Source organism: Protobothrops mucrosquamatus, unplaced genomic scaffold (assembly GCF_001527695.2).
Source record: "Protobothrops mucrosquamatus isolate PMUCROS unplaced genomic scaffold, P.Mucros_1.0 scaffold79, whole genome shotgun sequence".
Taxonomy (NCBI): Eukaryota; Metazoa; Chordata; class Lepidosauria; order Squamata; family Viperidae; genus Protobothrops; species Protobothrops mucrosquamatus.
In genome coordinates this window covers 1568707-1582188 of record NW_015386456.1, presented here as the reverse complement: position 1 = coordinate 1582188, position 13482 = coordinate 1568707, and the positions used below count along the sequence as shown (strand labels likewise).

The 13482-nt window shown below is 35.1% G+C and overlaps 1 protein-coding gene across 1 annotated transcript in view; it reads right to left on the bottom strand.

The window, feature by feature from the left end:
* Window positions 1-430: 430 nt before the first annotated feature.
* The window catches only part of CHD7 (chromodomain helicase DNA binding protein 7), a 183134-nt gene continuing 170082 nt past the window's right edge, over window positions 431-13482 (bottom strand). The window contains exons 26-38 of the mRNA XM_015812377.1: window positions 12250-12379; window positions 11904-11976; window positions 11555-11606; window positions 10813-11041; window positions 10477-10685; window positions 8744-9436; window positions 7802-7959; window positions 5969-6196; window positions 5206-5649; window positions 3907-4128; window positions 3414-3554; window positions 2844-2948; window positions 431-1860 (exon numbers count right to left, since the gene is read on the bottom strand). Of these exons, the coding sequence (XP_015667863.1) occupies window positions 916-1860; window positions 2844-2948; window positions 3414-3554; window positions 3907-4128; window positions 5206-5649; window positions 5969-6196; window positions 7802-7959; window positions 8744-9436; window positions 10477-10685; window positions 10813-11041; window positions 11555-11606; window positions 11904-11976; window positions 12250-12379 (3629 nt within the window). The 3' untranslated portion in view covers window positions 431-915. The remainder of the gene's footprint in view (window positions 1861-2843; window positions 2949-3413; window positions 3555-3906; window positions 4129-5205; window positions 5650-5968; window positions 6197-7801; window positions 7960-8743; window positions 9437-10476; window positions 10686-10812; window positions 11042-11554; window positions 11607-11903; window positions 11977-12249; window positions 12380-13482) is intronic.

Here is a 13482-nt window from a genome sequence, read left to right as displayed (position 1 = left end):
TTATTAAAAGCATCATTACTACAGTTGGCAGCAATTTACATCTTATCTTACATGATAGCAATTTCCAAGGTAGGGGGTGGGGGGAATAAAAAGACATCACCAAAAAAAGAAAAACAAATACATTTACAAAGTCATGTCTGTAAACTTCAAGGCTACTTTAGAGTTGAGGTAATCTGTTTAGCTTTGTGGCTAAAGTAACAAAGTCCTTTAATTTAAAAAGGTACCTGATTTTTAAAAAAAATTGTTTTACCAGTGCATTACAAAATCACGAGACGATTTAACTGTAGTTTTATCCTGCAAGAACCTTTTCAATGGGTAATTTCCAAAAGGTACTCTTCACATTCAACAGCTGCCTTATTATTGCTGTGTCTCAAGACAGAGACATTCACACTATCATGGAGATTGTCAGAGAATGTGTGTATATATGTGTGAGTGTGCATGTGCACATATGTGCACGAGTGAACTTCCATACAGTCAAAATGATATAGAAGAATGATATGCATGTTAAAATTTATCTTGACCTTCACAGCAAAAAATTAAAAATTAATAATTAAATATATAACTTCATACTTCCTTTCAGCAGCACTTCCTTCTATTTAGTGCCACTCTATTACAAATTGCTGCTTTATAATACCAATGGTACCAAAAGGAAAAAAAGCAGAGCATTATATCAACTTCCTTAAAAAGATAAGGTCATCTCTCCATTTCATCTCTTCTAGGGATAATAAATAATGCACTGCACAATACTTAATGACCAAGATACCTTTTGACTCATCTGTATAACATGACTTTTTGTTTGCTACACTATGTTACAGAACAGCTTATAAAACTAAGTATGGACATTAACTGTGAGTGTAAACAGTAGGACTACCACTTGTCAAAAGTTTAAAACACTTGAACAGTAACTTGTACTGCTTATTCATCATTTTCATTGTTTTCTATTTCATCCCCCCCATCAAGTGAGTCTAATTCTTCACCCTGTGCTATTTCATCTTCTAAAGCAGAGGAATCTGCAGTTTTATCAAGGCTCTCCTCTGCATCACTGCCCTCTAGATTTTCTTCATCTTTAAAGGCAGCTTCTTCAGTTTTATCAGTAACCTTCACTTCACTGGAGCCCACTGCATTCTGAAGTCCCGCTAATGCTGGGAAACCAGGTAGTGTCAATCCTCCCAATCCTGGAGGTAGAAACATAGAAGGGTAAAACAGACCAGGAGCCATCGTTGACAGGAGGAAAGGATTGAAGGTTAGAGGGTTGGCAGGCAATCCAGTGTTGCTTGTGGTGGTAGCAGAGGCCACAGCAGCAGTTGCACCAACAGATCCATTTGCAGAGTCAGTAGCTGAAACAACGTCTGTGCTTTTCTCAGAGTCTTTGTTCTCCTCTTCATTCTCATTCTTCTTTTCTTCTACTTTTGAAGTGCCATCTTCATTTTCTCCTTGACTGGAAGCCATAGTGGTGTTTCCAGAAGCAGCTGTTATTGGGTTATTCAACAATCCACTTAGTCCAAACATATTGGGCAACCCTGCCATACCTGGCAACATCAGAGGCAGCATAGCAGCTGGATTTTTAGAATTACCTCCACCAGCAGCAGCAGCTGTCGCTAGTCCTGGAGGGAAGCCCATGAGACCTGCAAGTTGGAGAGATTGTAGGTTTTGTAAATTCTGAAGGCTTGCAAGATCCATTCCAGCGAACAGACTGTTCATTATCAGTGGGTTAATTCCCGATGTTGAAGCTACAGCAGCAGCTGCTGCAGCTGCTTTGGCAATTTCACTTTTTGGCCTTCTCCCTCTTCTGCTTGCACCCTCTTCCCGCACCACGGGACCTGTGAGAAGACGGTCAAACATGGATTCTGGAACAAAACCCTAGATGATGGGAGAAAAAAAAAAAGCAGAAGCATACAATTATGCTTTCATTTTTAATGATGTGTAGATACTGAGCATTTTACATCATGCTGCTCTTATGATTCACAACTGTATATAATAAAGGGGTCTATTTATTCATCTTATTTGTCCCCCTTTGATCTTAAATCCATGAATTATAAAAGTTAACCCTAATATAAACTAGGTTTGTAATATCAGATTAAATCCAAGGAACACAATTCTAACAAAAATTGTAGAACAAGATGTAAGGTCCAAAGAGCATGACTGAAATTTTCAATCTGATTCTTTTCAACTGGGGATATGAAGAGGCAAAATAGATTTGTGAAGCATTTCAGCAGCATTATATATGTCTTCTGATTTTCCTTTTCTCCAAAATATGACATTGCTAAATATCAACAGCATAACTGAGGGAACTACATGGGATCTAAATATGATACTGAGTTTTTCACCTGTGAATAGGCTTACCAATGAATAAGTCACAGGAAAAAAAAGAGATGGTAAAGTTACATGAAGCATAGATACTTATGCTTTCTTGATTGGGTAGTCCTCAATTGTCCCACATATCCTTGTAAACAATGTCCATGGAGCTCACCTTGAAAACCATTCAGAAGCTGCAATTGGTCCACAATGCAGCAGTCTGAGCAGTGGTATGCTGATCTGTTTAACAAGCTGTATTGTTTACCAATATACTTTTGGGTGCATTTCAAAGTGCTGGGTCTCACTTTAAAGGCATGGAGCCTACTTATTTGAGGAACTGCCTGTCTCCTGCAATTTTTGCACAGTTGGTAAAAGCTGACGGATTAGGTACAATCTGGGTTCCCTCATTTAAACTATGCTACAATATTTTAATATTGTGAGAGGCCTAAAGTAATTCTGGAGTTGGATAGCACCAAAATGAATTAGATTGAATAAATAAATAAATAAACCTGACTATTTTATTTTTTTAAAAAAAACCTATTACTTACAGACTGTTTAACAATGTCAGTCCAATCTGGAGCAACAGCAAATTCTGGATTTTCTTCCAGCCATCTTGGCAAGTCCTTCATTGGTGGAGCCATAGCACCACCCATCTAATAATATATATTAAACTTTAATTAAAGAAAAGATCTATATTTCATAATGTATGCAGTTTAACAAAATTAGTCTATTATTTATTTATACATACTGCCACTGACAATCTGAATATCAAATGGCTTATTAATCATTATTAATAAACTATAAAAGTACAAAAAATTGTCAAAAATGTGTCAAAGAATATTGCAATTTAAAATCCAAAAATGATAATAGAATCAAGATTCCTCCTATTCCATGATGTGAAAAACAAGAGAAATAACAACTCAAACTAGAAGCTACTCAGCCTCCTCCAAAAAATCTCCAATGAAGGAGATCTTTGATACTGATACTTCAAACAAAATGATACAGAATGTTTGAGGTGACTGAGGGATGCTGTTTTATAGAAAAGTAATATAAAAGTATCTACTTGAAGATTAAATGAATCAATAGATAGCCATAGAGGAAATTAGTCAATGCATTACCTTCTTCCCATTCCGTTTATTTACAACAGGAACCCTCTCTTCTCCAGTTAAGGTGTTAATATCCAATTTATTAGGATTTCGACATCTGTGCCGTTTTTGCTTCGGTTTCTGAAATGGGGAAAACAGCACATCTGCACTCTTCTAAAGAAAGGAAAAAGGACAATTATTTCCTAGACATGAATGCTTAATTTATATTAAAAAAGTATTTTTTATCACTGAAACATTAACAGCAACATTGAGACTATTACATATTTAGCACTAATATTTTAAAAATATTTGCAAATGCTTACCATAAACAGAGTTCCAAAACAAGCATTCAAGCTTAAGCTTTTCAAATAGGCCAGAGACCACAAAAATAATCGGACACTTTCAATATTTACAACTGTTTTGCTTACTTTACTTATTGTAAAGTGTTTTTTTAAAAAACATATCTTAGGAATTCTGTCACATATAAATAAAATGGTAAAATAATAAAAGGAGAGTATTCACTTACTGGTACATAACTTGGCATATCAACAGTATACATTGGATGCAATTTAAGCCATTCAACTAAATCCTTGTTTTTAGGTGCATCTTCTCCCACTAGTCTGGTCCCATCTTCCATATTAATGACAGAAATATGAGTATCAGGATCCAGTTGCCCAGGAGATGGAATGTTTCTTGCTGGAGGAAGTTCCATTTCTTCATCAAACACTTTGGTCACTTCTGCATCTTCCTGCAGAAAGTTCAAAATTCCATTAACTTTCAACATAATGCTAATTCAAGAGGAGTGAATTCAACACATTAAATGGGGAGTGCTGTTAGCCTTTTAGACATTGTTAATAATGTCTCAATCTTGTTAGGTATATATAGCTGTACGTAACTCTCTTACCATTGCTTATACATACTGTACAGTTCTATGGACAAGGTGAGGAAAGGCAACTGAAAAACATTTTGTGATGCCACGTATGACAAAAATACATAAAGGCAGTCATTCTGGTATCTTTGTGGTTTAAAGTAGGCACATATGGCTATATAGTAAGGATAGACAACTTTTATTTGAGCTGGTGGGCATATTTGGAATTTTTAGGTCATGATGGGTATAACTAGTATTGTAATACTAAGTTACCAAAATGTTCTGTACACAGTTTCATGGTCTTCTATTTTAAATGGATAAATGAGCACCTTTACAAACAAAACATCTGGCTGCAAACAACTTTCAATTTATATTCTAAACAGACCTGTGTGTTCAATAAGGATTGTTTTAAGTAAAATATTCCAAATGGGCAGCCACTTTAGACTTTTGCAAATAAATCTTCTGTGACTCATCTGATGAAGTAGACTATGATCCATAAAAGCTTGTTGTAATCAACTGATTAATATTTAAGATACAAGACTTCTACAAGGTTTTCCAGATTTATTTCCTATATTTATTACCCCCGCCCCCATATTAGGAATGTGCAATTTCCTAGTGGGTGACAATAAAAAAAAATAAAACAAACAAGGGTTTTCAAGGGCTTCAGGAAAAAATGAATGGTGATCTTTTTAGAGTAGCTGGTGCCAGAATGTTTTCACCTTTTTTGCATTTTGATGAGAATTAAGAAGAGACATGTATCTTTAAACTTCTCCAAATATGAAAAATCAGCTCTTAAATGCTCCAGGAATAAATTAAATATTTTATCTTATCTATTCTGAGATATTCTGGGAATAGCTAGGGAGTTGCATGGGGCCACAGGTTGGCCCCTATGTTTTATCATAATTAAGCTGTATTATCTTTTTTTAAAAAAATAATGTAATGGAAATATCTTCTTACTGCTGTCAAAGATGCTTGCTTGCCGCTTATAAATAAAAGATCAAGACCTTCTACGTTTTTCCTTCTTCCTCTTCTCCTTTTCATGGGTGGCTCGACATCAATTAAGGAACCATTTAGCAGATGTCTTGTGGGGGTACGAGAAAGGCCTGCTTGTAGCAGCTCCATTTGAGTTTTAAAGGCATCAGACACTGGTGTTGAAACAGTAGGTAACAGAAACTTTGAAGGAACAGCTGAAAAAGTTGAGGTAGAACTTGTTGCCTCCCTTGAGGCTTTTGATAAGTCTACAATTTTTTCTTGCCCATTTTCAGAGACAATCTGTGATTCTCGCAATTGGGCAACCATTTCCATTAAATTTCTCCTCTTGGCTGCCCTTTCAGCCTCAATTTCAATCTTCCTCCTCCGCCTCCTCCGCTGACGTGGAACTGATAAATTGAGTACATCTTCCTAATGAAAAATTAACATATATCATTATGAGCAATGACTTACCATTGCTTTCTTAAAAGAAGTGTGTTCAATTGTTGGTGCATTTTTGAAAAATGGGAAAAGCATAATATAATGGCACTGTCCCAATCAATATTTTTGGGCCTGACCAATATTAGCTAAGTTAATAATGTTTTTTGTCTAATGAAAAAGTATCATAAAAACTACTGTCAATCTAAATATTATTTATTTTTGTTTATTTTTTCTGGCAAAAGTGGAATTTCTTGCACATGTGTTTTCTGCTGCTATTTTGGCCCTTTTCCTTTTGTTAAACAAAACATGCCTTAGATAACTGAGGCGATACAGAAACATCTTCACTGCCACTGATGCTGGCCTGACCAACCATGGAGAGTTCAGCAAAGCTTCTTTTCTGTAGAGGGCTGTCCACAGCTGCTGGTGTATACCCCGGTATAAGCCCTTGGAAATCAAACATCTGGCGTCTATTTACTGGCCACTTTCCCTTCAGCACTGCTTCACAGATGCTGTCTAATCGGTTGATCATTACTCGATCCTGCAAAAGGGAAATACAAAATCTGCATTATTGCATGGTTTAACAGATTTACTAATTTTAGATCTAAAGTAATTATAATTGAAATTCTGCATCAGAAAAGTATTCCCAGTTACCCTGAAATTATGCTGAACGCACATAAATGAAGAACAAACATTTTTGCTGTTAGTAATCAAAATAAACAAACTGTTGGATGTGAAGTATTTTTTCCTGAGTATTTGCTATTACTTAGACATTTTAAAACTCAAGCCAAATTGACAAGTAATAGTGTAATTATTACACAATGAATAATATAATCTTTACCCTCAACAACTTTGTCTTAGGTAGGTCAGAGACAACACCATCTGTAATTCTGTCCTAGGAAGTGGTTCTTTATTAGTGTCACTATTAATAAAGTTCAACTTTGTGAAAAGGGTACCAATCTAGGAACATCCCATAAATGTCAGTTCTCATTCCACACCCATTATCACTTCCAAGTTCCACTCAAGCATGTATACTGAAACAATTTAATTACCGTATACTCAGAATAAAGAGAAATACAAAACATGCACTGCTGCATAGAGAATACTTTGAAACTTAATTGCATATTTTTGGAACTTTTAAGATTATATTTCATATAATGTCATTCTGATTTTTCTTGTTAAGAAAGTTAAACTACTTGGCCAATAATATTTGCTTTTAAAATCTGAATGCGGTAAAAATTATGTTTTCTTGTGCTGTTGATTATTGACGTGAACATATTATATTTTCTGCTAGTGTTATTTGTACATTTGTATTGTATTATTTTTGAAGTTTATTGTAAACTAGCAATAGATTATTTTTAAGCCACACTAACAATATCCTGAATCACAAATACTTGCCCAAAATAATTATCAATATTTGGAAATTATTGATTGATAACCAGATAGGATCAATCTTCACTAAATTACAAAATAGAATAAAACCTGCCAGCAGATTTCAGCAACTGTAACCAGCTGCTTGTTTTCCCCAGGAATAAGCCTATTATAGCAAGGTTATTTTCCCCTAATCCAGATGGCCCCGTTATGGTGATTAGGAAGCTTAAGATTTTTACTACTTTATTTTTCTCTAGCACCCAATGAAATCAGAAACTGAGATGTATATGAAGCTCCTACAATTTCACAATGAGAGCTTTATCTATTCTGAATTTTAGGGGTATTTTTTAAAAAATAAAAGCTATGAAATATTCTTTGTCTATTAATCTTTTTTAAGATCCATCTACATTACAACATTTAGGAATACCACACTATTTATTTTGTTGGTTTCTGAATAGCAGGCCTAGAACATATCCTTTAGGTGGGACAGAAAAGGAAGTCTCAGTCTGAAATTTTACTTTATTTTCCTGTTCTATTATTATTCAGAAAAGCTAGAATATCTCTAATAGAATCCTCTCCAGTTGAGAAAATCAGGTATGTTTATCTGCTGATAGCCAAACCTCTAAATACTTCATATTCTTCTTGAGTGCCTCTCAACCTTCCTGAAGAGAATCTGCTCTATAGCTTTACAGAATTGATATACACAATTAAGCAACACAGGCCTGATAACTTTCAGAAATCAAATGCTAAGAATCATGTTATATATTGAACAAACCTTAGGCCAAAAAGAAAAAGCAAATGTTCTTTCATGCAGCAGCTGGGCTACTGATGGGTCTCCATCTTCCATATAAAATCCATCACGCGTTTCATCCCTTGCAGTGCTCAGGGATGCATTGCTTTCTTCATCAAAATTCTTACCCTGAGAAATCATTCCTGTTGAGAAATAACAATCACCAAAAATTAGCTCCCCAAAGTAGGACAGTTATTTATAGTATAATACATTTTTATATGATCATTGAAGCTTTGATTAGACTAAGTACTGGGATTTTTTTGTACATCACAATGGTCAAATATTTTATTTCTCAGGTGAACATAGAAGTAAAAAAAATTATGTTGGAAAAATATATATTTTTTTAGTGAAATTTATAGATTTATGGTATTTTATTTGGTAAAATCACAATAATTCTTAGGATGCTTTCTGACTTACTTGGATTATATAATTTTGTTCTTTTATATTCTATTTTATTGCAGTTCAAAGAAATAACACAGATGACAGTGCTATTTCTAAAACATTTACATGGTATCCTTTACTTGTTAGAACCAAATAAAATAGTAGCTATCAAACTGTGTTCTCAAGCTCTCTTGTCCATTACTACTGATCTTTCTTTACAACAGCACAGCAGTGTTGATGATTAAGCCTGTGATCAGTTTTCAGAAAGCAATAATGAGGTCAAACAGTCTTGGCAAGTGCCTTAACAACATGGTACATAATCTTATACAACACATAAGGATTTGTAAACAGATGTAGAAATTCCTTGGTAGAAAAATAAATGTGAAAAGGTTTACTGAAAAGAAAAATACGAAAGTCTTGAATTCCTAGTTCTGCACTTTAAAAAATCTGAGTAAGGTCAGACCTGAGACTCTTAAAGTCTACTGAAAGAACTGCTAAGATCTAGTCTGGCAAGTATAGTCAATATAATTCTTAACTCATATTTACCTTCAGGTTGTGAAGATTCTTCTGACTTGTCATCATCATCAAGTTTTTCTTCTTCTTCATCTTCCGAACCTTTTTCAGAAATTGATTTAGGATCAACTTCTGTACTCAGTTCGGTATCTTTTATTTCACATTTAACAGGAACAGCCTCAACTTCAGCCTCAGCTTCTTCCTTATCACTTTTTACTGCAACATCTCCTGCCTCCTCCTCCTCCTCTTCCTCATTGCCAGACTTTTCTTTGGCTGGTACTTGTTCAGCTCCTTCCAGTTTAACCTCAGCTTGTTCTGTAGGTTTTTCATCTTGTACTAGTGAGGTTGGGATAATAGACATTGACTGACCACAGCAAACACCCAGCGGGTTTAATAGAGATACGGTAGTTAGATTACCACCACCTCTATTTTGAGCAAAATTTTTATGAGAATCAAGAAAAGAAAGTTCAGGATCATTTAGAATGTGATAATCTGTCCTGCTGACTCCATGTTTAGCAGCTCCAATCAATAAATCTTTATCATGTTTGCCACACTCCCACCATTCTGGTAAATCCAAACTTGGCTGACACAATTTTAGCCTCTCTGCCAATAGTGGGTGATGGAGAACCTGCTCTCGGACTTTCCTCAAAAGTTCTATACGATACAAAGTTCGAGAAGCACGTTCTTCAGTGATAGGCTCAATTACAGTAGACAGATCAGGAGGTTCTATAAGGAAAAAATGAGTACAAAGAAATTAGGAAAATTTTTAAAACTACTACACATCACACAATGTTCTATGCTATTTGATTTTAAGAAGAGTTTTTTAAAGTTGTATAATATAAGTTATTATTGGGTTTCAAATAGTTCCCAAATTAAAATAAGCCCAATCAGCAGCCCTGCCCCCAAACGGAAGCAAATGTATTTATAGTTATTCTCTGCAAAGGCAGAAAATCTCAATTGCTCTTCATTGTTTCAAATTTGGCCTGGGATCTTAAAGGCCCCAGCTCAGTTGCTGAAGTGTTAGAAGCAGCTGCTAGGTATTATCCATTTTTATCCTTTACTGAAATATAGTGTAGCATAGGGGTCAAAATGTTGGACCAGCACTGGAGAGGTTCAAGTCCATTCTTAGTAGTGAGTGGCTTTGTAACAGATACATTCTTTTAGCCCAAACTATCTTACAGGAATATTGTGGGGAAAACCTGGAAGAGGGATGATATCGTTTCTGCCTCAAGCTCCTAACGAACAGTAAATAAATAGATAATCCCTGGGTCTATGTCAGGAGTAGTCAACCTTGGCTCTTTTATGACTCGTGGACTTTAACTCCCAGAATTCCTGAGCCAGCTGTGCTGGCTCAGGAATTCTGGGAGTTGAAGTCCACGAGTCATAAAAGAGCCAAGGTTGACTACCCCTGGTCTATGTGATTGTTCAGAGAAGGAAGCAGCACTCCTAAGGAGACTATTATTAGTCACAACTGTTCTACGGAGGAATGCATCCATTCATTTGATTGCTAAAAGTCTAGTAGGAGCAAAGATGCCTATAATAAGCTCCACCTTCAATACCTGAAGCCTGAAGGCAGTTTTTATTTCCATTTGCTTTAATATGTGATCTAATTTTATTTAATTAGAACTCTACAGCTGCAAAATTATAGCATGTGTGTTCACAACAACTGGAAAAAAAGAAAGTGTAAAAGGGAAAATAAACATGGATCCTTCTTTAAACAAAATATCTAAAATATGTTTTAGTATTATGGAAAACAATGGGCTTGCCTTCATCTGGTTTGGCTGGCATTCGACACACTCGCCTGCACATAGCTACAAAACAACTGAAGTACTTCTCCAAACTTTCATCAGATTTCTTATCAAGTCTGGCAAAAGCTCTGAACTGGTTCCAATCAAACTGTTGCTGCATAGGGTCAAAAATAACTCCAAAAGTAGATACAACACGATAAAAATCTGCTTCCTCTCTTCTTGTCCACCTAAAAACAAAGAGATTAGTATGTCAGACTACTTCCAAAAGTCCAGCTAAATATCATGTATTCTAAAGACAGTAATTTATGTTGCAAGGCAATACTCATTTCTATGAAGAAGCCTGGAAAAACTTACTTTTGACGTTTTTCTGTTATTATAGCTTCTCTTTCTGCTTCCAGTGCTCTCACTTCTTCACGAGGTCGCCGTCGACGCCGGTCAGTCTTCATTAGTGCTTCTTGCCTCATTTGTTGCCTTTTATAGCTACGTTGATAGGCAGTAATGAGACGGCGCAAGCGAGTAGTCAGGGTTGAAGTGCTTGGCCAGTAGAGTTGACCAAAATCAGCACTATTTTCACTGTGCTTGCCTGGAGAATATTATCAAGGAAGACAAGAGGTATACATAATTAAAGACAAATACAAGCTTGCAAAATATCATCATAGAAACATGTAACAAAAACACTTTTGATAATAAACCCCTCAGAGTTAAAGGAAATTTTATGAAAAGGCTTTTAAATTACTATTATGACCAATTTTCTTAACTGTATTCCAATGGTAACACTCGGCAATAGCAGATAGCCCAAAGAGTAATGTTCATATTCAGTCCATTTTGCATGATTTTGTATACACTTGGAAATGTAGTTTCTACCTTAAATAGTTTTGCTGCTACAGTAATTAATTAATATTAGATATTATATGTAAAATAATAATAGGTAAAAGAATAGAGGTAAAACCATCAAATGCACTTAGCACATTTCACATATTCTATAGTACAATTACAAACAAACTGATCCTTAATAGGCATTGGATCACATTTTTATCATTGGCATCTTTTTTTCTTCCATTCTTCCATTCATCACCAAAGTTTTCCAAAATTTTACCTGCATGGAGTTCTAGAGATTCTTCCTTGTCAGAAGGTGAGTTTGCAAATTCCTTTGACAAAAAAGAAAATGTAATGAATAATAGTGTTTCAAGGAAGCACAAGTAAATTCCAACACACCGACATACACATAACACACACAATCATGGGAAACACACTATTTCAAAATAGCCTAATTATAAAGCATGTATACTATAAATTATTAACATAGCAATAGGAGAGAACCAATAGAAGAGCACCAAGGATTCCACAATATTAATGTTATTCACAATAATGTATGTATGTATGCATGCATGTATACATGTATGTTATGTATGTGACTGTGCATTAGCATGTGAATAGATTCTTACATCAATTTCATCCTTGAATGGAATTCTGGTTGGTTTATATTCTGGGTCTTCATCTTCTCTATCAAAATCACCTCTAAATGAAATAAAGTTCAGAAAATATTAGAGTTAATAACTTAAAATGTTTTAAAAATAAAAACAAAGAATCTTGAAGCAAAAGGAAATCCTCCTCAGCAATATCTATTGTTACAATAAAAAAATATTATTTTTTATTTTCCTCAACATAAATATTATTTTGAAACATTCCTATAAATATGAGAATCCACAAATGTGATGCAATAGGTGAAGTCAGGCCAGCATACACAATACAGTTAAAGTTTATTAATTTTTTTTATAATGTCCTGCTTACCCATCGCCACCATCTGTTAATAGATCTGTCCCTCTCTGCTCAGCAGCAATGGCCTTGGCATCAGGCATGCCAACCCGTTCCAAAAAACATAGAGTAGAGTCTGCTCTCATAGAATTGTACTTCTCATAGCCTGCATTCAGATAAACATAAAAAAGACCAATATTTATAAACAAGAATCCTTATGGATTATACTTTTATAAACTAAGAAAACCTTATTTTAAAAATCCCTTCAAGCAATGATACTGCCAATGAAGATCCTGAAAAATGTGTGAATAAGTGATAGAAGAGAAAGAGAAATATGATAAATATTTATACTGAATACCTAGAGAAAAGTGCTTATGAGTTGCCCTTCTTCCATTACATGCAACCAAACTACTTCCTTTTGGTTGTTCTGGTCACAATGAAATTAGAGCATTATGCTAGGGAAATATGTAGGATGATGCCTGTCTGTAATGATACTGCTCCCATCATAATTTTCAGACTGCTGTTTTTTCTTACTGACCACATTGACTAGATGGAAAATGGCAGATCCCAACAGTACATGGCATCAACATGATTTTTAGGCTAGACTTGCCTCAGTTGAACCACAACAGAACTCCTGTATATAGGCAGAGCAGCACAATTCAATTAGAATTTATTCCACAATACACTCTCCTTAACTGCTGTACAGGCTCAAGCCAAGCTGTAATCATGAAAGGTTTTATAAGCCATCACTCTCTCCTTTAGACAATCTGGGCTACTGAGAATACTGCACCAAACTCCAGAGAATTGGGATTATAATCAGGATTTGTCCACTGCTTATATCATGCCAACTCTACTTCCCTAGTCTTTCAAAGTTAACAAGGCTGCACCCCACTCAAGGGAGCCCAGAGTTTTCAGCACTGACATTTGTGAAATATTGCTTGGAACAAAGCCCAGAAGGCACTTGTACAGATTAATAGCAGAGGTTAAGCCCACCATCCACTTTGACACTGGCTGGCAGAATTAGTAAGTGAACAATGTTGGAAGCAGAGTTTATGGAGAACTGTAAAACTATTTGGCTATTATTTAAACAAATATGGTTTTGTTTTTTACAGCCAAGAAAGTAATGTTTTCTTCTGAAATATTCTGCAAACATTTAAAAACAGCATCTGATATTTACAACTCAAATACATTTTTTTAATGCAGAAGGAAAAAAGGGAACAGAAGCCAACAGTTCTTTGGAACTACACTTGTTAATATTATGACTGAATA